Source organism: Cynocephalus volans, chromosome 4, assembly GCF_027409185.1.
Source record: "Cynocephalus volans isolate mCynVol1 chromosome 4, mCynVol1.pri, whole genome shotgun sequence".
In the NCBI taxonomy this organism is placed as follows: domain Eukaryota; kingdom Metazoa; phylum Chordata; class Mammalia; order Dermoptera; family Cynocephalidae; genus Cynocephalus; species Cynocephalus volans.
In genome coordinates, this window is record NC_084463.1 from 14,486,876 (window position 1) to 14,514,715 (window position 27,840).

The following is a 27,840-nucleotide window of genomic DNA, read 5'->3' on the forward strand; positions in this document are numbered from 1 at the left end:
TTAATCCTCTCTGGTGGTTCTTTCCCTGGCCTCAGATTAGTTTCCTCACACATCTGCACTGCCAGTGCTGAAGACTTGGATGGACCCGCTTCAGATCTCGGGCCCTGCGAGTTCTTACTGCCTTAATGTCCCTCAGGTTCTCAGTACCTCTCCTTAACTCGGGGAGAATGCTGGACTCAGCCTGGGGTCCTCCCTGGACTGCAACCTGGAAATTCTCTGCAGGCAGTAAACTGGGGCAATAGTGAAGCTCACCTCATTTGTCTTTCCCTCTCAGGAATCACAGTTCTTCACTGCCTGTTGTCCAATATCTTAAAACCATTATATCTTTTTTTTTTTCAATCTTTTTAGTTACTTAAGGTGTGAGGGTAAATGACTCCATCTTGGCCAGAAGCAGAGAAAACATCATCTGTTTTTAAAAAGTGGTTCTGGAAACTAGACTAAGGATGGCCACAGGCAATAGAAGGAAGACCAGTGAGAAAGCTAGTGCAGGAATCCAGGTGAGAGCTAATAAAAGCCTGGACCAGGGTGGTAGGGACGGTGGTAGTGAGAGGTAGTGAGCTCATGATATATCTTCAGCATAGAGCAAATGCATCTGCTGACAAAAGGTTTCAGATGTGAGCAAAAATAATGAGTCACAGCAGACTAATTAATTTTTGGCCTAAATGACTACATGAATGGGGAAAACTGGGGAGGAGCAGATTTGAGGTCCGAATAAGGTGAGATCGTGAGTTTGGTTTTGGACAGTTGACAGAGCCATGTCTGCCAGGAAGTCATTTCTCAACATGCACCACTCCCCTCCCAGCTCTGCCCTTCTCAGCTGACAGTCTCTCAAAGTCTCTGAATCACTTGCTCTACCCTCTCTACAAATTTACCTGTGTTTATTTCCCTTTGACTTCCTTTCCTCTGTCTCTGCGGCAGAGATGTGACCTCACCTGTCTGAGGCCAGTCATTCCACCTGGCCACTGGTCCCATCCCCTCAGGTCCTCTCCTCCCTCTCTCCCAGCTCCTGCAGTCTTTCCCTCTTTACTGTCTCCTCCCCAGCCACACATACCCTGCTGTTATTTCTTCCATCCACACTCCTTTCTATTTGGGCCAATACCCTTCACAGCTAAGTGCCTTGAAATTATAACCTTACACGCCAATGCCATTTCCCCCTGTCCCACGGATTCTTACACATGCTGGAATCAAGCTTCTGCCACCTCCTCTACCCGGCCATCCCATTCCACCTTCCTGGCTCACTGAGATCATCAATGACCTTGGTAAGGACTGATCCTTGAGGTAGAGATGCTCACTCTGTTCTGTGTTAAGCTCCTTGCTACACTGACCTCAAAGATCAAATAACCATGATATTGTATATTATTGAATACAATAATTATCCTGAGGTGAGCATCACATATTACACACGAGTATCAATGTTCAACTCTGTACCCCACAGATATATACATTTGACTTAGTTACAATAAAAATAAATTAATTTTTTAAAAAAGAGAGATGCTCACTGTATTCTGTGTTAAACTCCTTGCTACATTGGCCTTGAAGATACCACTCTGCCCTGCCCCTTGGACCCTTGTCTGTCAACCCCTTTTGGCCTCCTCTTCCTCCAACCAGCCCCTGAATGTCAGAACCGAGGGTCCTCCCTTCTCGTGACCTAGATGAGCCCGCCTTCCCCATGATTTGAATAGATCACCTACTCCTAAGGTCCAGACTTCTTATCGGTGACCGTCTACCACTTTGGAGCAGATCCACCTGTGACATTGCTTCTTCTGTTTGGTATCTGCATTGGCACCAATGCCCCCAGCCTCCTGGAAAGTTGAAAGTGGGAGTTAAAGAGTTGTTCTCCACTGGGAGTCAATTCAACCAAGGGTTGCTGAATGCAGGGGAGGAAGGAGAGTTGGCCAAAGACAGAATTTGGAGAAAAGAAGGAAAATTAGGTCCAAAAGATCTTGCAAAAGAAATCCCTTCTGTTCTTTTAGAAGCAAAGGCTTAGGACCTTGGGGGTCAGCAAAGCCCACATCTCTCTTTTGGAAGCAACAGAAAGAGGACAACAGGCCTGGGAAGGAGGGGAGAAAGGTGCAAGCAACTCTTCTTGACACGTGCTGCAGAGTGGGGGAGAACTCCAGCTTTTGCACAAGGGCTCTTTCAAAGGTTTGCTGAGCACATATGCACACTCTAACCTTCATTTCCAGGTTTACAGACCCCCTAACTTCCATCTGATCTGTGTGTCGCCACCAGCTCAAATTAAGGACCCTTAATTTATGTGTGTTTTAGTCCTGGTTGAGTCAGCATGGGGCCTGCATGGGGTTTAACAGGGTGACCTTATGTCCAAATTTGCCCAGGACCATCCCTATTCCCGGTTTGGTTTTGAGACATTGGGTCATTTATCAGCTGTAATGGATATTGGGGAAAGGAAGTAGGGATGAAAGAGAGCAATAACAGGGATCTAACAAGGACTTAGGACTGACCCTTACAGGAGTAATTGCAAGTTCAATGCATAGCATTCCAACCCAGGCTTGGTCCAGGAAACCTCAATATCCTGCGGGAACATCTGCTGAGGCCTTCAGGGACCTCTGCCATCCTGGGGTCCTTGATTGAGGAGGAAGTCTTTCAACAAGATTTTTTGAGTACTTAGGTGTCTGGAATCCTTTGAAATGCAGTGTGAGGTGAATCCACTGAAGAGAGGGATAGGGAATGGGGAGAAATTGTGGAATGATAAAGTCCAAGAATATAAGCAACACGCACACTGGTACCTAACCCCAATTACTCCCCAGTTGGCCCTATGCCCAGCAGCTGGAAATTTCTGAAAGCGAGTATTCATTTGAAGCAGAGTTTACCTGGATACAAATGCTAACCTTGGAGGAAAGGAGAAGGGAGAGCCCAGGAGAGGGGGATGTTATGACATTTAGTGATATCAGAATCACTGCCAAGGTCATCAGTACAGGGAGGGCCCTGGTAATGATTCCAGTACTAAAATGCCACCGTTCCAACTTCTCCAGAAAAGGTATCGGAGATAAAATGACCTGAACACCTGTGAAAATGCCAGACCTTCTTAGGCATTCTACATGTATTCTTTCACCTAGGCAGGTAACATTTTGGACACAAGCAGACTGAAGCTCAGAGAAGGTAAAGAAACTTGTCCTAATTACAGCTGGCAAGAAATAAAACTGTAAGCCAACTCCCAATTAGCGAAAAAATGGAAACTCCAAACCCCAAATTATTAGACATAACTTTTATTTCATCCAAGGCAAAGCTAAATACAATTCTACAGTGAAAAACATGTTGTAGAGGCAAAACAGTCTGATCACATTCATTCTGTGCTTGAATACAAGTCTGTGCTGCGTGTGTGTATGTCTGCACCTCCCAGAGGCACCTGCAGACCTGAGGCCTCCCGAGGCCCTCTCTGCATTGTTAGAGCTATAGGTATACAGGAAAATTGACTATGGGTATTGCTGTCATCCAAGCTGGATGAATAAACCATGCATAAGAGAGTCAAAAGCACTGCATATCAGGTGGGTGGTGGGAGGGTAGGGACTCCAACCGGGGAGAAGCGAGCTATAGGATTTTCCCAAGTAGTCCCCCCTCCTGGCACTCCCTCCCCAGCACTCCAGTGGCAGCTACCTGGAACAGTGGGATGGAGTCATGGAGTCATGGAATCCAGGATCCTGGCTGGTCTCCTCTGTCTCTTGTCCTTTCTCTGTCTCTAGGTGCCCTAACAGGTATAGCTCAGGCCAGGAAAGATGCTCTTGAAATGTGCAGCATCCCCCCCATCACACATCACTCTTCCCATGCACAGCCCACCCACTCCACAGTCATGCCTCCACGCACTTGCACTGCCCACACACACACGCACTTCCACATGCACACTCCACGCAAGCACACCCTCACCTCCCTCCCTCTCGGGAGCACGTTCTCACACTCCTTGCTCCACAAGAGCTCTTGTCAGCCAGATGGGTGAAAAGTCTGAGCCCCTTTGGCCCCTCTTCCAGGCCTCTCTAGCACCACAAGTTCATTCTGGCTGCCTTCTGCTCAATTCCTACACAGGGAGAAACCCAAGGCCTAGAATGCTGACGTCCTGTTTTGAGGTCAAGGAACGGGGAGCTTGGAACTTGGACTTTGGTCTCACTGATGTCACTGTCAGTGTAGCTATCTGCCAGGGCTCCCAAGATCAACTTTGTAAATGGCTCTCTCTAGCTCATGAGCCCTGGAAGCACCCCCACCAGCCCTGGAGACCACCTTTGGAGACTTTCGTGCGTGGAGGGTCTGCTTGGAGAAGATGGCTTTGCCCATGTACATCCTATTGCGAATCCATACCAGTGTTTCTCCATGGGGATAATGCTGGCATTGGAACAGGATGATTCTTTGCTGTGGGGACTAAATTTAGCATTCTTAGTCCTCACCCACTAAATGCCAGTAGTGCCCCCAGGCATTGGGGCAACCAAAAATGACCCCTCTTCAGTCCCAATCACCTTTACTGAAAACCACCAAGTAAGAGCCATGGACAAGAAGCTTTAAGCATCAGAGTCAAGGTGTCTAATGTTACAAAGACCAAATAATTCCAAGGGGGAAGGGTGGAAAGAGAGAGTATGTGTGTATGTGTGCATGTGCTGTAGAGATGGGACTCAGAGAAGAGGACAGGACAGACTTGGAACAATCCCTCCAGTGATAATACCTGGCTTCCCAGACCCCTTTCCAAGCCCAAAAGATTTTTTAAACAAAACTCGCCAAGCCTCACAACAGTCCTGTGAGGTAGGTAAGTATTATTTATTACATCCATTGGATAGATGGAAAAAGCTGAGCCCAGAGAAGTCGCATGGCCCGCCTGTAAGTGAGCAGTAGACCCAGGAAAGGAAAGAGAGGACGTGCCCTTCCTCTCCCCGACTCCGCACCTGGCTTCCTCTCCAGAGAGTAAGAGGAGCCCCAAAGCAATCTGCCTCTTCAAACGTTGGTGCTTGGAAGGGAGAAGAAAGCAGTTTTGCATGAAAGCAGCATAAAAACTTTTTTGAATGGCTGGTGGCTCTGGTGTGCTTGCTGCCAAAGCCAGGAATATCTGACTCCCAGCCCATGACGGGTCTGGGTGAAGGACGGGTGGGGCGGAGGCAGCTCCGAGGGGAACCTTGTGAGCAGGCGCTGCGGCTCCTCAGCACCACCCTCCACCCTTGAGGAGCCTGCAGCAGCTTTTTGGCAGGAAGAACCCTGAGGCAGTTCCCATACCCTCTGGAAAAGAGGGCTACTCCTCTCCCACCCCTCCCGGGGGCCCAGAGGACAGAGTATCATGTATTTAATAAGGAGAGAGGGAGTGGGGACAGATGGTGGAGACCCCTGTGATCACATCTCCTTGCCAACCCTTGCCTCACCATTTCCACCCCACAGGGACAAACACAATGGGACCCCTCAGGAGGTCCCACTTCCAACACATCCCCCTGTCAGGATCCCTCCAAGATTCATCACTGGCTAAGGGACCATCAGCGACACAACTTCAGCCTCATGGCCCACTCCATGACCCTAGGGAGGGGAGGGCTGGGGACCCTTGCCAGTGCCACATGAGACTGTGTTATATCAGATGTGTGGGCAGAGAGGAAGGGAGAGTAAGAGCCAGAAGTCAAGGAGCTAAGGCACAGTCTAGCCCCACATACAAGGGCTGTGCAAACCAGTTCTTGGAAAAACAAAGGAAAACTGTGGGCACCCTCTCCCTGCTCCTCCCCAACCCCAGGTTGGGATAGGAGGTGGCCCAGCTTAGCAGGAAGCAGCTGGAAAACCCAAGGGCCCTCTCATCCAAAGGAAGAAGGTTCCTGAGGCGAAGGCAAGCCCTTGACCCAGGGCTGGGGGATGATCAGCCCTGGAGGCAGGGGAGAGGGTGTGATGGAGGGGCACGAGGTAAGCGAGCCTGCAGGAGGGGAGGTTTGGGGGCGCAGCCCCTCAAGTAAAACGATGCCACCTACTGTTATGGGGGAGGGTGAGGAGCAGGGGAGAGCTGGGCTCAGGTGCCCAGGAGTGGCAATGGCCCTGCCATGCTGAGGGGAAGGGGCTGCCAGCACTGGCAGTGCTGTGGTGGGCATTCTAGTGGCTGAGAGGTCCAGGACACTGACTCTCATCCCCCTCTGCATCCCTGATTCCCCCAGGAGAAGTGCCAGGAAAGGCACAGGTGGCACTGTAGAACTACAGAGGCCCCTCCATGAGCCCCCCAGTAACCCAGAGAGCAAGAGAGTGGGCTAGGTGGGCCAGGACCCCTCAAGACCATGGCAGCCAACCCTAGTTGGGAGGGTTAAGAAACTCCGAGCAGGGGCAGACAAGGCAGACAGGCACCATGGGTGGGGGAAGAGGAAGCTCCCCACTTGAGAGACTGTGGGGGATCAGACATCCTACAAAGCTAGGCTTGCCTCTCCCTGTGGCCCTGCCTCCAGCAACCCTCACCTCTGCGTCTCCTGCAGGGTTTTCTAGCCCATTCCCACCACCAAAAGGGCTAGCCCCCCCCCCACGGCTCCTCCTTCATCCCACCTCCAGGCTCGGCTCTTGGGGCAGCCCTTACTGATCCCCCAAATCCCTCTTGAAGAGAAATCCAGAAGAAAACCAAGGTTCTGCTTGTACGGGGTGGAGAGACTGAAGGAAACCCCATCTACCCAGGTGTCAGGGAACAGCCCCTCCTTTTCCTTTCCTGAACTTTCCACAGGCCGCTCCCCCTTCTGGCCCTTGTCCCTGGGAAGCCCTGGCTGGGGAAGGAGTGGGGCAGGCTGGGCAGGACCTCAGTTTCTCCCTGCCTGGAAAGACTACAGTTTGAGCCAAGCAGCAGATGTCTTAGGCACGTGGGTTCTACGGACAGGGCTCAAGCATCAGCTTCATCATGAGAAAGTGAGGCTCCCTGTGGCTGCGTGGCCCGAAGCAGGGGCTCACACTTTTGTGGGTGGTTTCTCTTCTGCCTTGGAGCCAGGCAACCCATTCTCTGTGTTGTCATTCCCGGAGGAACTCACGAGACACTCTTTCCTGGAGAGAGGGAGAGAGAGGGGTGACTGGTGAGGGGGGAGCAAAAGTGAGGGATGAATCGTGGTGGGGGCTGTGGGCCCTGGCCTTCTGCAGAGCCCAAGTAGCAAGAGGCCAAGTGGCCTAACCTTTCTGCACCTCCGTTTCATCAGCTATAGAATAGACATAATGATGATCCCTTCACTGTAGGGTTGCCGTGAGGAGGAGGAGTGCTTATTAGAACAGCGTCTGGCATGTAGAGAGTCTTCAGGAAGGCTTAGCATCACCTCATTGTCTCAACCTGGCACAAGCAAGGGGTCCCACGGACTCTTCCCAGGGGTCAGTTCCAGGCTGTTCCACCTCAGGGAAAAGGGCCAGGCCAGCGAGGAGTGTGCCGAGGAAGGACACAGAGCTCCTCCCCGCCGGGCTCACCAGGCCCTTCCTCCCTGAGCTCTCTGTGACCAGAGGTAGAAGGAGGGCCATGGAAGGGGCAGAGCAGGCAGGGGGTTCAGCACCCAGGATGGCAGGTCTGGGCAGAGGGTGGTGGGATGGGGCAGAAGGCCGCAGGAAGAGAGGTGATGAGATGGGAAGACACCTCCCCAGGAGCGACACCACCTGACTGCCCTGAGCTGGGCAGGCTCCGACTGAAGTTTGTCTCCCCTCCACAGCAGCGCCCAGGCTGGGCAGGCAGAGCTCATGTAAATGCCTCTTACATTTTACTGTAATGCAGGCTTTTCTCACTGCTCAAGGGACCCCATCCCCCAGTCAGGCATCCCCAAGGCTTCCCTGCAAGCCCTCACCCGCTCCCCTGCAGTCAGATGGAAAGCCAATCACAGTCTGGACTCTCAGGTCCCCAAGGTTCTGCCCTCCACCCTCTTGCAAGCTTTTTCTCCCCTTCTTCCCAGCTATGCCCCCCACTCTCTCAACAAACAAAAGGCCTTGTTCTGCATGCTCTACATGCCCACTTCCCAGACTCCCACCTTTGCTCTCAGTGGTCTCTCAGGGTTTAGATCATATCCATCTTGCAAGGCCTACCACAAACACTCATTTGGCCAGAAATCCTTCCCCAGTATTTCACCCTCTTCTGAACCCCTCTATCCTGTATTACATTTATTTGAATCCCCATCTTGTCTCTTTTACTTAAGGGCAGAATCTCATTCCTGCCAGAACTTCCTACAGTGTCTGGCACAGTGCCTTGTACACAGTACCTGAAAAATAGTCACTGAATGAATGAATGAATGAATGAATGAATGAACTCTAGATGAGCCCAATGAGTCAGTAGGATATGATGGCAACAGTTTAATCTTTAAAGCCAAATAAGTCAGCATTCAAATCCCAGTTCTACCACTTACTAGCTGTGTGGCCTTGGGCAAGTCACTTAACTACTCTGAGTCTCACTTTGCTCAACTATAAAATAAAAATTATGGGTATTGTATAAAAATGCGTGATGGAGTACCTCAAATACAGTAGGCATTCAGTGAATGATTGAAAGTGTTATTATCTATAGCAATCTCCCAATCCACCAGTGCCCTATCAGGAAAATGTTTAACATGCCTTGTTTTTGATGAACCCACAGTCACTCCAAAACATCACTATTTTCTTTTCTAAGTGCTTTTAAACCATATGTTAAAAATTTTGTTCTCCAATTTTGCTCACCATCAATGGTAAGACTGGTTATTAAAAACAGAACCCCATCAAGGTCCATGCTTCTGGTCCCTCTCAAGACCACCAAAATCCTCATAGTCTCTGACCACAAGGCAGGCAGACCACCCATTCAACCAGCGCTGGGGTCCTTCTCGGCTCCCCACCCCCAACGCTGCTTTCTTAATACCCCCTCCCTGCCTCAGCTTCCTTCCCCTCATAACCAGTGTAATTTCTGCCCTTTGCAGCTGAATTCCCTCTTCTCGACAGAGCAAACAGGAGCAGCGCAGTTCTGCCTTCTTTTCTGCATCTCTCTGTACCATCACCCTCTCTGTTCTGAAACAGGCCTGCCTCATTTCGTCTGTCTTGCTCAGAACACAACTTGCAAATGCCTTTTCCCTGCTCTGGTTTTACAGGATTCAACACCTCCTGCTTTGGAGCCTGCCTGACACTGTTCGGGAAATTCTGGGCCTGGGGTTTGCACCCTCTGTATCTCTCCCGTCTTCCCTCCCCTTCCCCTTAGAGATGTCCAGGGCCTCCTGGGAAGCTGTATCGGCCTTTTTAGACTTTATTTCAATTTTTTAATTTGAATTTCAGAATTTCACAGTGACAGAATCTCACTTCTATCCCCCTAGAAGGTCTTCCCATTTTAGAGTTTCTGTACATGGAATCTCATATTTTCTCTTATTTAAGGAAGAAAAAAAAAAAAACTTCCTAAATCCTCTGGTAGGTGCTTAGGCAGGATGGTACAAGTGGAAAGAGAGAGGCGAATGGGATGGGGAGGAAGAGAATGGGATGTGAAAGCGACTAAATAATACACAAGGGGACGAGGGGAAGGGGCAGGGAGAGGAGAGGGCTGGGAGACGGGAGGAGGGTGCAGGGAGAGGGAAGAGCGGTAGGATTAGGAAAGACGCTGGAGTGAGGAGACAGACGGAAGGCTGAAGGGGTAGGTGAAGGTAGAGCACGAGGACCACGTGATGAGATGGGTGGCAGGCGGGTGGCAGGACAGGTGGTGCTGTGGAGGTCAACTCACTTTTTCTCCTGAGTCTTCTTGAGGATGAAGGTGACAAGCTTCTTAATCAGCAGGATGAGGATGAGGAGCCCGATGACTCCGCCCACGACGGCCAGGATGATGAGTGTCACCGTGTTGTCCACTTCCTCCACTGCGTGGCCGGAGGAGGGAGGGAAGTAGGGACAGGGAACAGGAGTCACTTGGAGGCGAGCACCATGGCAGTGCAGGGCTGTGCAGCCTCCACCCCTGGCATCTGGGACACATGCACCTCCAGGTCCCCAGCCCTCCCCTGGCCTCACAGCAGGGAGCTGGAGAAGCTGAAACATGACATCCATCAGGCTAAGGCACCACACAAAGGAGCTCCCTCCCCGTCCCACAGGCACACACCCAAGTTCTGGAATAAATCATAACTGGAGCCCACAGCACCCAGCTTTGAATCATGTGAGGATTACACTGCCAATTGCTAGGTCTCCTTCTCCCATGCAAAAAATATAAAGGACCTCCCTATGCTATCTCTTAGATGGCACGAAGGCTTTGCAGTCAGATAGCCTGGATTTTAACTATAGGATTTTAACTGTCATTAACAAGTTGGTAATGTTGGGCAGGTCATTGACCCCTTCTAGCCTCAGTTTCCTCATCTGAAAACTGAACTCCTGACTTCTTCCCAAACCTGCTCACCCACAAGTATCCCCCACTTTTGTTGAGAAGAACTCCATCCTTCCAGTTGCTCTGACCAAAATCCTTCGAATCATCCTTGACGCCTCTCTTTTCTCAATCCACATATCCAATCTACCTGAGAATCCTTATGGCTCTAGCTTCAAAAAAAAAATTCTAGAATCTGACCACTCGCAACTACCTTGGCCAAAGCCACCACTTGCCTGCAGTAGCTTCCTAACCAGTCTCCTCATTCCATCATTTATTCTTGGCACAGAGGCCAGAGTGAGCCTGTTCAGACCTAACACCTCTGCTCTGAGTCCTCTGTGGCTCTCAGCTCACGTGTACTCACAGGGCCCCCCAGAATCTGCCTCAATCTGACTCATCTCTTACTGCTTGCCCTGCCCCAGCCACACCAGCCTCCTTGTAGCACTTCAAGCATCTGCCACAGGGCCTTTGCACCTGCCGTTCCCACTGGACTATCTTCAGAAAGACATCCTCACAACCTTCCTCCCTTGCCTCTTTCAAATGTCCTCACTCTACGTGCCTTCCCTAGCAACCCTGCTAGCACTGCATTTCCTTACCTGCTTTATTTCTTCTCCATAAAACTAACCATGTCCCCTTACACAATATCATTTTCTTATTTTTTAAATTATATATCTCCCTCTACTAGAAGGGGAGAAAGTTAATCTCTATAAGGGCACGAATTTGTCTTTCTTGTTCATGTGGTATCCTTGGCACCTAGAACAATGTCTGCCACACAGAAGGTGCTCAGTAAATACATATTGAATAGATGGCGGAATAAATCTGTAAAAATGGAAAGAAGATCCACCTCGAAGGGGCTTTGTAAGTAGCAAAGGAGCTAAGACAAGGGAGAGCACCTAACTCAGTGCCTAGCACCCAGAAATGCTCCATAAATGTGGGTTCCCTTCCCTTCTCTTCCCCCAAAAAGCCTGAACCCAAAGCAGGATGACAGGAGCCCAAACAGAGAAGAAGAGGTGACACCATACACAGACCCAACACAGGTGACCCTAGGCTCAGAAATAGCCACCTGGCTGGCCTCCAGCTCTGACCTTGGCACAGCCAAAATTGATGTCACGGGTCTCTCCCTCTCCAGGCATTCATTCCACGTCATCCAGGAGAGCAGTGAACCCCCGGGGACACACAAAGTGCAGCAGAATCAGGAGCCCTGGGCAGTTTCCCTTCCCTTTTTCTCTGCTTCTGTGCTTCCCTAGTTCTTCCAGGCTCCTCCCCTCCATGAGGCCAGCCTAACTTCTCCAGCCCTGTTCAGCACCTCCTGCTCCTCCAACCACTGCCAGCGTCTTGGGGTCATGTGACCATCTGACTCCACATCATATGCACCTTCATTGTCTAATTGGTCCACCTGTGTCAGACTGGACTCCCCAGCTAGGAGGTAAGCTCCCAGAAGGAAGGGACCATGTCTTATTCCATCTCTGTCATCTGTGCCTCTACTGGCATACGTGTCAGGCTCTGCTCCTATTTCAGTTATTTATCTGTCTTCTGCCCTATCTTAAACTGTAAGTTTCTTAAGGAAGAATAGCACATATCATTCACAGCGCTTTGAATACAATATCTGACATTCAATCAACTTTTGCTAATGGAATACACAATCAAAGTTATAATCAGGGGGATTCAAGATGGCGGTGGCTGCGGCGGTTGGCGCAGAGTAGCTGAGGTGGAAAAGGCGGCCACTGGGCCTCAGGCAGCCGGGAAACTTGTGGACCTTCCTTTTGCCATCTCTTAAGGGAGGACCGCTGCTGGTGGCCGGTCGTGGAGGGTGACCGCCACTTTGCCCCCGGCAGGAGAGGCTGCCTCATTTACAGGCAACAGCTTTGAAGTGTGGAGCAGGAAAAGAACTGTTTCTTAGCTGCAAAAGCGAGTCTCGAAACAGGGAACATGGCGCCAGGGCTGCTGTGGATGCAGCCAGGATCCCGGAGGCCGGGGCCGTGCTGAAGGCGGCCAGCTGCCCTATTCAGGATTCGAGGTTTCAGGCCGGCATTAAAGAAGATTCCTGGGAGCGCCCGAGCTGTGCCGCGACTGAACAGCCTGAGGCGGCAGCGGCCGAGAACGGGGAAGGCGACAAACCAGAGACAGAGAGCGAGCACCCGACCTGGCACAACCCTGTGAGTGACCCCTGGCCCAGTTCTGTTTGGGGGGCTGATGCCCACCTGGCTCCCGCCTGCATCACCAGGCCACTCACTGCCCCGGGCTGCCTCCATTTTCCCAGGTGCTGGCAGCTCCGCCCGGCTCGGCCGTCACTGAGCCTTCCCACTTTCTTGGTCCAGCGCGGGGCTTTCCGGAGCCTGCGGGCCGGCCCCCCTCCCACTCCCTCCGTGGTTCTCTGGCGGGGCTGGTGGCGTGGGGCGTCCCCGGCCAGTGTCCGGAGGGCAAGGAAGTACGGGCGGGCTGACTGTCACTCCACCACACCCTGGACTCCAGCCCCCGGTAAACTTCCTGATACTGGGAGGCAGATACCATCTCTGTGGCCACCAGTTCGGAAAAAAAAAAAAAAAAAAGCCTAACGAATTTCTGGTTGGGAATAGTGTGGTAGGAGAGTTCCCAGGTCCGCTTGAACCTGCCGGAGAGCTGGCTGCAGGTGGGCGCTAGATTCGGTCTATGCCAGGGGGATACAAAGGTGAACAAGACCCGAGAAAGATCTACACAGTGCTACAAAGGAACCCAGAGCGACTGGTCGTCTGTGCCTAGCAGAAACCTGGTAGACTTCCTGGGCAAGGCAGTGCCGAGCAGGGTCTTGAAGGTCCAGCTGATAGACGAGGGGTGCAGAAGACACGCCCCAGCCCAGCCCAGTGCGCACAGAGTGGGGAGACGTGCGGCCAGGGAGGCGGAGACTCGACAGAAACCACACACCCGGTGGGGTCGCCAGTGCACGATCCAACAGCCTGGGCCAGAGCACATGGAACAGGGAGAAGTCCTGCACAGGAAGTGAAAGCTCAACAGCGATCACACACCCTGTGGTACGTGATCCACCAGCCCAGCAGAGTCCAAGCTGACCAGAAAGGTGGCTCCCCGGAGAAGCCCAAGACCCGAGGCAACCATACACACAAGGCACTAGAGGCCAACTGAGCAGTCACGGAGGGAGCCATACGAAATTGGCAACCACAGCAACATCCTAGTTAGTCATTAGTCTCAAACCGGTGGACTGTGAAACCCCCTGCCACAATGAATAAACACCAAAAAAAAGATACCAGAAATACAAAAAATCAAGAAAGTACACCACCAAAAGTTAATAAATCCCAAACTCTAGATCCTATAGAACAAGAAGCCCTTGAAATAACTGACAAGGAATTTCGAGTGATAATTCTAAGGAAACTGAATGAGATACAAGAAAACTCAGCTAGACATCATGATGAAATGAGGAAAAGCATACAGGATCTGAAAGAGGAAATGTACAAGGAAATCAATGTCCTGAAAAAACATGTAGCAGAACTTGCTGAAGTGAAGAAGTTATTCAGCGAAATAAAAAACACAACGGAGAGTTTAACCAGCAGGTTTGTCGAAGTTGAAGAGAGAACCTCTGAACTTGAAGATGGGCTGTTTGAAATAACACAAGCAGACAAAAAGAAAGAAAAAAGAATCAAGGACATTGAAGAAAATCTGAGAGAGATATCAGACAACCTTAAGCGATCAAATATCCGAGTCATGGGTATTCCAGAAGGGGAGGAAAATGGAGATTCCATTGAAAACATATTCAACAAAATAGTGGCAGAAAACTTCCCAGGTATAGGAAAAGTCACAGATCTTCAGATCCAGGAAGCTCAACGATCTCCAAATGTATTCAACCCAAAAAGGCCTTCTCCAAGACACGTCATACTCAAATTGGCAAAACTCAGAGACAAAGAGAGAATCTTAAAAGCTGCAAGAGAGAAGCGTCAAATCACCTATAAGGGAGGCTCAATCAGGCTAACATCAGACTTTTCATCACAAACCCTAAAAGCTAGAAAGGAATGGGATGATATTTTCAGAATACTAAAAGACAAAGATTGCCAGCCAAGAATACTCTACCCTGCAAGGCTATCCTTCCGAAATGAAGGGCAAATAGTATATTTCTCAGACAAACAAAAACTGCGGGAGTTCACTACCACACGACCACCCTTACAAGAAATCCTCAAGGGAGTACTGGGTTTGGTTCCTGAAAAATAACTACCACTGCCATAAAAACCCAAGAAAAATCAATACCCACTAGTATAATAAAAATGGCACTCATGAAGAGAAAACAAGCAAACAAGAACACTATCTACAACCTAAGGAACCAACAAACACAGAAACCAAACAGTAAATTAGAAAGCAAGGAACAAAAGACACCTAAGACAACCAAACAACCAATAAAATGCTAGGAATAAATCAACACCTTTCAATAACAACTCTTAATGTAAAAGGCTTAAATTCCCCAATTAAAAGACACAGATTGGCTGACTGGATCAAAAAGGAGGACCCAACTATATGCTGCCTACAAGAGACCCACCTCACCCATAAAGATTCACACAGACTAAGAGTGAAAGGATGGAAAAAGATTTACCATGCAAACAGAAAAGAAAAACGAGCTGGAGTAGCTATTCTTACATCTGACAAAATAGACTTTAAACTAAAAACCATAAAAAGAGACAATGAGGGACACTACTTAATGATAAAAGGACTGATCCATCAAGAAGACATAACAATCATAAATATGTACACACACAATGTGGGAGCAGCCAGATTTATAAAACAAACTCTATTAGACCTAAAGAAGGAAATAGACACTAATACCATAATGGCAGGGGACCTGAACACCCCACTGTCAATATTAGACAGATCATCTAGGCAAAGAATCAGTAGAGAAACACAAGATCTAAACAAGACTCTAGACCAATTGGAATTGGCAGATATCTACAGAACATTCCACCCAACAACCTCAGAATATTCATTCTTCTCAGCAGCACATGGATCATTCTCCAGGATAGATCACATATTAGGTCACAAATCAAGTCTCAATAAATTCAAAAAAATTGGAATTATCCCATGTATCTTCTCAGACCACAATGGATTAAAACTAGAAATTAATAACAAACGAAACTCTGGAAACTATACAAACACATGGAAATTAAACAGCATTCTACTTAATGACATATGGGTCCAAGAAGAAATCAAGCAGGAAATCAAAAAGTTTATTGAAACTAATGAAAACAATGATACATCATACCAAAACCTGTGGGATACTGCAAAAGCAGTATTGAGGGGGAAATTTATTGCATTAAACGCTCACTTCAGAAGAATGGAAAGATGGCAAGTGAACAACCTAACACTTCACCTTAAAGAACTAGAAAAACAAGAACAATCAAAACCTAAAGTTAGCAGATGGAAAGAAATCATTAAGATCAGAGCAGAACTGAATGAAATTGAAAACCAAAAAACAATTCAAAAGATCAACGAATCAAAAAGTTGGTTTTTTGAAAAGATAAATAAAATTGACAAACCATTAGCATGGCTAACAAAAGAAAGAAGAGAGAAGACTCAAATAACCAAAATTAGAAATGAAAAAGGCGATATTACAACTGATTCATCTGAAATACAAGGAATCATTCGAGACTACTATAAACAACTATACGCCAACAAATTTGAAAATCTGGAGGAAATGGATAAATTTCTGGACACACACAAGCTCCCAAAACTGAACCATGAAGACGTAGAAAATTTGAACAGACCAATAACAATAAAGGAGATTGAAGCTGTTATCAGAAGGCTCCCAACAAAGAAAAGCCCAGGACCAGATGGATTCACAGCAGAATTTTACCAAACATTCAAAGAGGAATTGACACCGATTCTTTACAAACTATTCCAAAAGATTGAAACGGACGCAAATCTCCCAAACTCATTCTATGAAGCAAACATCATCCTGATACCAAAACCAGGTAAAGATATAACCAAAAAAGAAAACTACAGGCCAATATCCTTGATGAATATAGATGCAAAAATCCTCACTAAAATACTAGCAAACAGAATACAGCAACACATACATAAAATTATTCATCACGATCAAGTGGGATTCATCCCAGGGATGCAAGGTTGGTTCAACATACGCAAATCAATAAATGTGATACACCATATTAATAAACTCAAACACAAGGACCATATGATCATCTCTATAGATGCTGAAAAAGCATTTGATAAAGTTCAGCACTCATTCATGACAAAGACCCTCTATAAGTTAGGTATAGAGGGAAAGTATCTCAACATAATTAAAGCCATATATGCCAAACCCACTGCCAATATCATCCTGAATGGGCAAAAGCTGAAAGCTTTTCCTTTAAGAACAGGAACTAGACAAGGATGCCCACTCTCACCACTTCTATTCAACATAGTGTTGGAAGTACTAGCCAGAGCAATCAGAGAAGAGAAGGAAATAAAGGGCATCCAGATTGGAAAAGATGAAGTCAGACTGTCCCTGTTTGCAGATGACATGATCCTATATATCGAACAGCCTAAAACCTCCACAAAAAAACTGTTAGAATTGATAAATGATTTCAGCACAGTAGCAGGATACAAAATCAACACACAAAAATCAGTAGCATTTCTTTTCTCCAATAGTGAACATGCAGAATGAGAAATCAAGAAAGCCTGCCCATTTACAATAGCCACCAAAAAAATAAAATACTTAGGAATTGAGTTAACCAAGGAGGTGAAAAATCTCTATAATTAGAACTACAAACCACTGCTGAGAGAAATTAGAGAGGATACAAGAAGATGGAAAGATATCCCATGCTCTTGGATTGGAAGAATCAACATAGTGAAAATGTCCATACTACCCAAAGTGATATACAAATTCAATGCAATCCCCATCAAAATTCCAAAGACATTTTTCTCAGAAATGGAAAAAACTCTCCAGACATTTATATGGAACAATAAAAGACCATGCATAGCCAAAGCAATGCTGAGCAAAAAAAATAAAGCTGGAGGCATAACACTACCTGACCTTAAGCTATACTACAAAGCTATAATAACCAAAACAGTATGGTACTGGCATAAAAACAGACACACTGACCAATGGAATAGAATAGAGAATCCAGAAATCAACCCACACACTTACTGCCAGCTGATCTTTGACAAAGGCACCAAGCCTATTCACTGGGGAAGGGACTGCCTCTTCAGCAAATGGTGCTGGGATAACTGGATATCCATATGCAGGAGAATGAAACTAGATCCATACCTCTCACCGTATACTAAAATCAACTCAAAATGGATTAAGGATTTAAATATACACCCTGAAACAATAAAACTTCTTAAAGAAAACATAGGAGAAACACTTCAGGAAATAGGACTGGGCACAGACTTCATGAATACGACCCCAAAAGCACGGGCAACCAAAGGAAAAATAAACAAATGGGATTATACCAAACTAAAAAGCTTCTGCACAGCAAAAGAAACAATTAACAGAGTTAAAAGACAACCAACAGAGTGGGAGAAAATATTTGCAAAATATACATCTGACAAAGGATTAATATCCAGAATATATAAGGAACTCAAACAACTTTACAAGAAGATAACAAGCAACCCAATTAAAAAATGGGCAAAAGAGCTAAGTAGGCATTTCTCTAAGGAAGATATACAAATGGCCAACAGACATATGAAAAAATGCTCAACATCACTCAGCATCCGGGAAATGCAAATCAAAACCACATTGAGATACCATCTAACCCCAGTTAGGATGGCTAAAATCCAAAAGACCCTGAACGATAAATGCTGGAGAGGTTGCGTTGTGGTGGGACTGCAAAATGGTGCAGCCTCTATGGAAAATGGTATGGAGGTTCCTCAAACAATTGCAGATAGATCTACCATACGACCCAGCTATCCCACTGCTGGGAATATACCCAGAGGAATGGAAATCATCAAGTCGAAGGTATACCTGTTCCCCAATGTTCATCGCAGCACTCTTTACAATAGCCAAGAGTTGGAACCAGCCCAAATGTCCATCATCAGATGAGTGGATACGGAAAATGTGGTACATCTACACAATGGAATACTACTCAGCTATAAAAACGAATGAAATACTGCCATTTGCAACAACATGGATGGGCCTTGAGAGAATTATATTAAGTGAAACAAGTCAGGCACAGAAAGAGAAATACCACATGTTCTCACTTATTGGTGGGAGCTAAAAATTAATATATAAATTCACATACACACACACACAAAAACGGCGGGGGGGGAGAAGATATCACAACCACAATTACTTGAAAATGATACGACAAGCAAACAGAAAGGACATTGTTGGGGGGAGGGGGGAGGGAGAAGGGAGGGAGGTTTTGGTGATGGGGAGTAATAATCAGCCACAATGTATATCGACAAAATAAAATTTAAAAAAAAAAGTTAAATCAGCACACACAGAAAGAGCTTTACTAGTCACAAAGCACTCTCAGGCAGCTTGTCTAACCCTCACAACAAACCCTAGGAGAATGCAGACACATTCCTAGTTTGCAGATGAGGAAAACAAGGCTTAAGAGAGGCTAAGTGTATTTCGCAAGCCATTCCGTGGCAGAATAAGTATTCAAGCTGAGTTCTTGGAGCGTCTAGATGAAACTCCAGTAACTCTTGAAAGCATAAAGTGGAAGAAAGCACCAACGTGGGGAATTATACCATTTCATCATAACACTGTGTCGGGTGTCCCCCAAGTCCTTCCCACTCCACTGCCTTGTCCCAGCCCCTCCTGCATACGTTTATCGACGACTTGGAGGAAGACAGTGGCGTTCTGTTGGAGACCGTTTTCCCTGGGGTTCTTCACATGACAGGTGTATTTGCCTGTGTCGCTGAACTCCAGGTACTTCAGCACAATGGAAATGTTGTTCATCTTCTCCTTAATGGAGCCCACCAGGGTGATGCGGTCATCGTTTTTCAACTTTACCTTGGGGTCAGACTTCTCATTCTTCACAGTCCCGTTTAAGAGCTGGGGGGTGGGAGAGGAGGTGGCCAAGAAAAAATCAAGGTCTCAAGGGTCATGACATCATGCCAGCCTACTCCTTGGGTGCCTCCCTTGTCCAGGTCCTGGAAGAGGCTGCAGTCAGAGCCTGCTTTCCCCCTTGGTTTCCTCTTCCAGTGTCAATAGCTCTGCCTGTCTAACCTGAATTTTGCTTGTTTCAGGCTAAACCCATTTTCCTTTTATTAAGGTCTCCTGGAATGTAGCACAGCTCTTACTGGTCTCTTTAAAAAGCCTTTTACATAATGGCTCCTGCAAATCCCACACTCATTTCTTTCTGTCACTTCCCACCCAGCCTTTGCTGACACCGTGTCTCCTGCCCATCTGATTTCTGACCCTCCATCAAGACCTGGATCAATCCCACAGCTCTGTCCATCAGCACCCTCCGAAGTCCTGACATCAGCATTTAATTACATCCAGAGCTGGTGTCTTGTGGCTTACCCTATGTTAGCCTCAGGTCGGATCCCCTACTGGACTGCAGAGTGAGTACTCAATAAGTACCTGTTGATCGATTCATTCCCCTCCACGCACCGACTCTGCAGCCCTGTCAATGCTCCTGGATTTCCTGCTCTTCTCTAGCTTCCTCTCTCCCATCCTCCCAAGTCCAGTTTCTCAGCCCTTCTCTCATTTGGACTCTTCTCATTCCATCTCTCCAAGCCTTCCAAAGGTCTTTGTTTCTCTTGTTTGTTAAATTAAATTATTAATTTTTACACAAGCAATCCAAGTTCTAGGTATTTTCTTAAGACAAGAGGACTCTAGGCAAGAATTCTAACAGACCCCAAACTCCTGGCAACACCATCTAAGCACCTCTCCCACTTAGGTCCTTCCAGACATGCTCCAAAAAGAATGCTGGGAGAAAGAGTGACAAAAGGTGGGTACTGGGGGCCAGCTCAGCAAGACTCAGTCCAGAAGGGACCAGAGCCTGGGATGGGTGGCCTGGATGAGTGACAGGAGGGAGAATCTGGGCTGAGCTGTCCCTCCCTCCACTACTTACCATCTTGAATGTGTCAGTGCTGTTATAGGTCCACCAGAAGCTGAGGTCATGGAAGCCAATGCAGCTGGAGAAGGTGCAGGGCAGCAGAATCTCCGTGCCGTTGACAGCATAGATGGTGGTGGCCTTTCCCACAGAGACCTCCAGGGACAGGGACAAGGGCAGCAGGAAAAGACCTGTGTAAGGGGCACCACCTCCCTTAATAAAACCCCACAGGATCCTCCAGGCTGAAGCTTTGGAAGGGGATGCTCGGGCAGGGAGAAACGTCTTGGCCAGGCAGGGAGGTCTCTGTCACCCTCAGTGTCAACTTCAGGAGGATGGTTCTTTTTACTTCAATTGACACTACCTGGCCCACCCGCCATAATTCATTTTTCCCCTTCGCCTGGGCGGGATTGAATTCTGGGCCAGTTAGTAGCCCCTGTGGCACTCCAGATGACCACCAGGGGTCACCCCAACGCAAGAAAACGAGGCCCAGGCCACTGTGCGAATCCGCGCCCCGCTGCGCCCCCTCACCTGGGGACGGAGTCCCTGCAAGTGCTCTCTCTGCGCCCACCCTGGAAGTGCGGGTTCCCTTCTATTTGCGTGGGAATTTCCTCCAGGACGACGCGCGCCTCCTCGTTACGTTTTAGGGGTTGGGGACTGGGGTCGGGGGTGGGGAGCGGGGTCCCGTAAAGTGAAGTACAGAAAAGCAGCAGCCACAGCCCCCGGCCACTGTCCAACGGCCTCTCACCACGGAGCCTTGGAGGCTCCTGCCCGGTCCCGAAGGGCGGAGAGGCATAGGGACAGCTTCGGGTTGGACCTTGCTTGGCCATCTGAGTCCAACGCCCTCTGGCCACTGAGAGGGATCCTGAGAACGGAAGGAAGGCAGACCAGGCCGAGCTGGAAGCGGGTGGGGGGTGAGGCACAGCGAGGGCAGAGCGAGTGAAGCAACGATGGGAGAGAGGAAGAAGGTAAGAGGGCCGAAGACACCCTGGGAGGCCGTTCGCGACGAACCCGAACGCACGCATTCGGAGCTGGGGTGAGGAGGGCACTGGACCCTCTGTCCCCTCCGATCCCAAGTCCCGAGCGCCCCCCGCCGCTTCTTTCCCAAGCCCTTGTAAGGGGACCTGGCCCTCCTCCCGTCCTGCGGCTTCCTCAAGGAAACCCCCGTGGCCTCAAGGTCGTTGGGGGCGAGCACCCGGGATTGGATGCCTACCTCTCCTTGCCCCTAGGGGAAATGGGCACCTTCTCCCCTCCTAGCTCTTAGGAAAGGCCTCTGTTGTCTAACTTAATTCCCTCGTGCTGCATCATAAGCCAGTTTCCTCTTGTTTTCCCCAAGCGAGACAATAGATGCATGGTGTGGACAGAGCAATGCTTTTTAAGTGACAGAGAAGGAGATCCGAAGAGAGCTGGCAGCCCTGCTCCCTCAGCTTCTTCATGTCCCCTTAGCTTGTGACACAGTGGAGGGCTCACATCCCCCAGCTCAAAAATCACACCCTGTGGTCCAGTAACCCAATCATGAGACCTGTCACTGTTGATAATAGCAGTAATAGCTGACACTTACTGAGCATTTAACATCTGCCAGGCACATTTTATCCTCATACCTACCCTACAAGTGACCTACTGTTACGGCTCAATATTGTAGATGAGACAACTGAGTCCAGAGAGGTAACTTGCCTAAAGTCAACAAGAAAGACATTTCTATCCAGCAACCCATGGTCCTAAAGCAAAAAAAAAAAAAAAAAAAAAAAAAAAATCCCTCTAAAATAGCCAAATCTGCCCACCAGGACTCCAATTAGTGCTGGGAAGTTATTTCAATTAGCCCTCATTGTTTGGTCAGCTCCTATGTGCCAGAATTGTTCTAGAGCAGTGGTCTCAAAGTTGGGAGAGCATACGAAACACCCGCAAGGCAGTTACAGCTAGCTTGCCCAGCCCCCGGAGTTTCTGATTCAGTATGTCTCAGTGCAGCCTGAGAATTTACATTTCTGAAAAGTTCCCTGGGAATACTGTGGGCAGGACCGCACTTTGAGAACTACCTTGCTAGAGGATTTATGCATATGAACTCCAACTTTTACTAGAATATTGAAAGGTAGGTATAATGTTTCTCATTTTATACATGATGAAATTGAGGCTCAGAGAAGTTAGAATGATTTGCCCAAGGCCACACAGCAAGTGGCGAATCTGGGACTGAGCACTTGTTAGAAGATAAGATAGGCATTTTAGACACACTGTCCCATTTAACCTTCATGACAATCCTATAAGGTAGTTATTATTTGTGTTCCCAATAACAAATGAAGAAACAGGCTCAAAGAGATTATCTTGCTCTCAAGGCTATGCACTCGAAGAGTGGAATTAACAGCATTCAGAGCTATGTCTGCTTTTCACCACTCTGTGACCGTGCCTTTCCAAGAAAACAATGCTGTCAGGGTTTAGAGCTCCTTAGAGCTCCTGGTTTTCCTCTTACCTCTGCTGTCCCCCGCCCCCACCTCCCCCAGAATTCTAGGGACAGGAGCCAGGCACAGGATTTTACCCTCCAGCTTCTGGTGGGAGACCACAGCTCTGCATATACCCCCCACACTCCCCATGAGCTAAGCAGCAGGGTGCAGAGTAGTAGACAGGGAAGTTCCCAGGAGAAGGCAGCTTCCTGATAGCCACAGGCCTCCCTCAGGGCTTCAAGGAGCACGGCCATTCCTACTCCAGTGCTCATTGGTACCCCAGTCCAGAAACCAGGGTCCTGGAGAAGATGGAGGAACTCAAATCAGGGGCCAAACTCCCCTTCCCAACCCCATCCAGAATGAGATATTCAAGAGCACAAAATATGCACATCAAAAGAGAAATTTTTGGGTGGCTTTAAATAGAAGCAAAAAAGAACAAAAGAAGGATCCAGAACAGAGGAGAACACTATTTCTTTAAGGTGTGTTCATGACACAGTGTACATTTCTGCCTGCTTTGTGTGTGCCTATGTGGATGACTTAACTCTAATACACTTGGGACTCTCAGTGAAACGTTGCCGTTTCCTCAGTAGCCTGGAGAGGACAAAGAAAACCAACAGAAATGGTTTCCACAGAGTCCAGAGTCCTTCCCGGGTTAAAGCATCAGAGAGGGTGGGCTTCTCCACAGCCAGGCCCCCCCAGTGGGTGTCATGAGGTCCTGCCAGCTATGTCTGGGAGGCTCAGGCACAGGAGAGCCCAGGGTCCTGCCTCAACTGCGAGGCTGTGCTGGGGGAGCAGACGAGGTAGCCAGGGGCAGGTGTTGGTCCACTAGAGGCCCCCCGGAGGGCTGCTTCAGCAGATGACCAAGCAAGAGAACTCTGGTCACAGGTGCAAGGCAGGCCCCACTCTCCCTGCTGACCTTGACAGCCGGTGTGCACATCCCAAACCAGAGCAGGGATGGCTGTCCGTCCTACCTCCAGAGCTTGGTGTGAAGCCAAAACATGAGGTTATAAAACATAAGAAGGGCTTCAGTGACTGAGTACCCTGCATGTAGAAGAGGATGGTGCTTGAAAGGGAGGATGGGGACAGGGCTGTCCCCATCACAGGATTGGATGTAGCCAGGGCACCCCTAGCTTTCCTTAAAGACTAGCCAAGAATGTCTCCAGGCCATTCACACATTGATTTATACTTTCACCCTGCATCACATCTTGGATTATTTCTATGTGGCTATTTCCCTGGGGTAAAGAAGGACTTTCTTTGCTTTGTCCTATTTAGAATGTCAAGGTGTAAGCGTATGTGGGTGACGGGCCCTCTTTCTGGCACTGCAGGATTAATGAATGAGTCTCCTGGTCATGAGCCTGTGGAATTCTCTCCTAGACCCCAAAGCTTTGCCTTTCCTCATTGAAAGGTCCTAATCATTTGGCCACTCTCAGAAACCATTTTCTTTGCCATTCTCTGAAGTCCTCAACCTCTTCCCATCCTCATCTGTGTGCCAGGATTTTGTCTGAGGATTAATTCGGGATTCCCAAGTTTTGCTAAAGTTAAAAAGTATTCAGCACACACAAATGTTATTAAATATTTACACCAGCAGGAATCTTATGGCAGCCACCATATACTTCAAGGCAAATGCCAAGGCAGGAAACCTTCTGCTATCTTTCCCCACATCCAGGGATCAATCACACCTGCCCCAGGGTCAGGGGAGGACAGAGAGACAGGATGGTACCCACTCTAAGTTTAGTTCTGAGGGCCCGCCTGGCATGGCAGGCGGAAACACGGCTGACTTTAATAGTGAGGCTGAGACACGTGGCCCCGAGGGAGTCAGAGAGGCTCACACTTAGAGCTAAGAGGCAGAAAGTGGGCCAAGGCCAGCAGGACAGGAACCCTCCTGGGGTGGAGGCCTTGGGGGCTGTGGGAGGCAGGGCTGGGCCAGGCAGGGCCCCTGGGCCAGAGACAAAGGAAAGATTTTAGCTTCCTCTCCCTAGGCAACCGCCTCCTTCCTGCCCACCCCCAGGAGCTTTGCTGGGATAGAAGCATGCCTCTGAGATTGCAGCAGATGCTCAACAAAACCAGCTTTGCAAACAAGACCAAGTAATGTGCCTGCCCCCCTCCTCTTACAGGCGAAAGAGGCACAGCCCACCTATGGCCCATACAGAAATCCCTACACTCCCTCAAAGACAGCAAAAGGGCAAGGTGGTTTGCTGTGCCCAGAGTCTACCTATTATGCTGATCCCACCAGGAGGTGGCCAGTCATAAAGGCTTTGGGACCTCAGCCTTCTATCTTGGGTGCCTCTACAGGCCTGCACCTCCAGCTGATTCACAGAGAGAACTACCCATCATTTCCACGTTCAAAGTGGGGTCTTCCTCCACTTCTCCCCTTTCTTCTCCTTTTTCCCATGAACTCTTTGCTTACTCTTTCCTTTTTCTTCTTCTGAGTGGATCCGAGCACCCTCTCCTTAATTGTGTTCTCATTAAACAAGCCCTTAATAAATACATACCACGGGAAAGAGGGTTGTGCAACACAGTATCCTCACAGTGATAATTAAACACAGATCACAGCAATTAAGCAAATCAAGGAACAAGGAAGGGGTGGGCAGGACAGATACATTACCAGTTACATGCTCAGGAAGAGACTGCGACCCAAAAAACCTCAATTGCAATAATACAGCCTTGGAAACTGCTTCTCAGTTTAAGAAAAGGTATCAAAAATCACTTTAGTCTCAGTTTGTGACACAGAGTTTGATAAGGGGAGAAGGGAAGAGGACTCCTGGAAGTTTACTGCTCCGCACTCAGTCTGCACAGATGTGAAACAGCAGCTCCGGGCCCGCAAGCCGGTGTCCCACAGCCTCACTCGTTCTTCAGCCCTAAGCACAATCCCTATTGACCTTCCCCCTCACTAGACTTCCATTAACTGGGAGGCAGCGTGGTGTGACAGAGCCCAGAAGACCTGGATTCTGTCTCACTTGATCATCAATTACATGCACCCTTGGGCAAGTCACCATCCCTCTCTAGGCCATGACTTCCTCCTCCTTAGGAGAGCTCTGTGCTGTGGCTTCCAAGACCCCTGCCATCTCTGGTGCTCTCAAAGAACATCTCCAGTTGACTGTCCAGTCATCTCCACATTTCCCCCACTGGACTGAGAGCAAGGATGTCATCTATGTCCCAAGCTCAGAGAAATGCTCCTGTGAGGGCTCAGTCAGCATCTACTAGGCAAGGGTTAAGGAGGGACCCTGGTAGTAATCCCTCTGCAGACCAGAGGAGCAGGGGGCAAAGCAGATAGGGCCAGTTCTGGGGCCTGCTAGTCTCCCACTTACAAGTCATTCTTTTCTTTCCTGGGCTCCCAAAGGGTGGCTTAGGGATTCATATAAATCTGCTCCAATGGGCCCCCACCCCTACCTGTTCTATCCAGCCAAACAATTTTTGGCGGGGAGGCTCCACCTGGAGAAATGTACTGAGACTCAGCCCACAATCCCCTCCCCCAACGCACACACATACACATGACTTTCAGGGCCTTCTCAGTTGCCCACAGAAGTCTGGTTCTATGAATATTCTAACAGCCCAGGCACTGGCATCCCATCATCCAACTGGACAATGGGAGGAAGGGAAGACAGAGATGTAAAGAGGGGTAGTTTAATGACTGCCTGAGTTTGAATTCCTCAGTGATCCCTTACCCCGGCTGGCCACAGTGGGGACCTGGGCTGATCTGAGAAGGAATGACAGTGAACTCATATGGAGTAGCTCTGTGCCCACCCCATGAAGAGGATCTTTAGGCCTCACTGAGGCCCTCTTCATTAGGGTCACTGTGAAACCAGCATGACATCTGTGCCAGTGGTACAGGAGAAAACATCAGTGAGTTCTGTCTAGCTGAAGGGATGTAAATAAACCAGTAGCTCCTGAGTGAGAGAAATACTTGATCCCTTCCACCCCCAGGTACCAATGGGACAGGCTGCATACAGTTCACATTTGCAGAAATAGCAGTGGTTCCCCTAATAGGCTTCTGTCTCCCTGTTTTCAGCACAAATACCTATACCATGTGTCTAACCCAACGGGGAGAGCTGCCAGAAGTCACATCTGACAAATATAAACAGGAAGAGGTGCAGGTGCCAGAGAAAGAGTCGGCTTACATTGAAGTCCGGCTATGATTTATGAGATTACATTCTGGACTAATAAATATCATTCCCTAATCTCTTAGAGTTTGACACTCATGTGCATATTAATAGATACTAATAATACTCTGTTCCTTTTGTGTCCTCTGGACATGTCTCCTCAGTCTTCATATTCACCCCAAAACTGAAGAGCCAGGAACAGACTAAACAGGTCCTCCCTATGTAATCTCTTTGCAGGAAGAGACAAGACCCTTCCTAAAAGGCGGCTTCTGAATGGCCCTCCAAGCCCCTCCATCCCCTGCCAGTCGCTAGTGTGGAGCTGCAGGGAAGGCAGTGGGCACTGGAGGAGAGAGAGGGCAGAGGAGCTAAGCAGAAAAAGGGCCGGGGAGGAAAGGGCGCCCCCCCACCCCACCCCATTGGTGCATGCTCAATGCCTGGGAAACACGCAAACAGCTCTGGGCAGGGGAGGAAACCACCATCCCAACAATCACACGTGCAACCCACCTGGCATCCCCTACACCCAAGGCACAGACCCCCTACCCCAGCGCGCCTGAAACTCTGAATTCGGGAAACCTGCCCTGCAGCTCCAAGACCCAGCTCCAAAAGCCTGGACCTGAAGGTGCCAGAGACAGGGGAAAAAAAAAAAAAAACAACTAATCGAGAGGCTGGCGGGTTGAAAGGATGGGGGACATGCACGGTCCCAGGAAGCACAGCCTCTGAGCCAGGCGTCCGGCGGGAAGCCGGTTGCCAAGGTGCTAATTCCGTGCCGTGCCGTACTCCAAAACCCACCCCGTCCAAGGCACCCCTCTTCTCAAGTGTCCCTTCCCCTGGTGTACAGGGGTGGGGGAAAGGGGGAAGAGAAGGGACCAAGCTGGGGCTGCCTTACCCAAGAGCCCAGCGCCCAGCCATCTCGCCCGGGCTTTGCCTCGGTCCCGAGCCCCGGGCATCGTCCCGTTCTCTCCGCAGCGCACCGGGGGGCGCGGGGATGGGACACTGGGCACAGCCGCGCTCTCCGCCCGCAGTCGGCAGTCGGCCCCGAAGCTGCCGGGGAGCTCTGCGCCGCCGGTCGGGGCTCGGTAAAGTTAGCG

The 27,840-nt window shown here is 48.9% G+C and overlaps 1 protein-coding gene across 1 annotated transcript; it reads right to left on the minus strand.

Moving 5' to 3' along the window:
* Positions 1 to 6,630: 6,630 nt before the first annotated feature.
* Positions 6,631 to 27,699, minus strand: SCN4B (sodium voltage-gated channel beta subunit 4). Its single transcript, XM_063095357.1, has 5 exons — positions 27,639 to 27,699; positions 20,242 to 20,414; positions 18,989 to 19,217; positions 9,626 to 9,755; positions 6,631 to 6,975 (listed from the first exon to the last, which is right to left on the minus strand). Exons 1-5 carry the CDS (start codon positions 27,697 to 27,699, stop codon positions 6,882 to 6,884), a joined length of 687 nt encoding a protein of 228 aa, XP_062951427.1. The 3' UTR covers positions 6,631 to 6,881.
* Between the last annotated feature and the right edge of the window lie 141 nt (positions 27,700 to 27,840).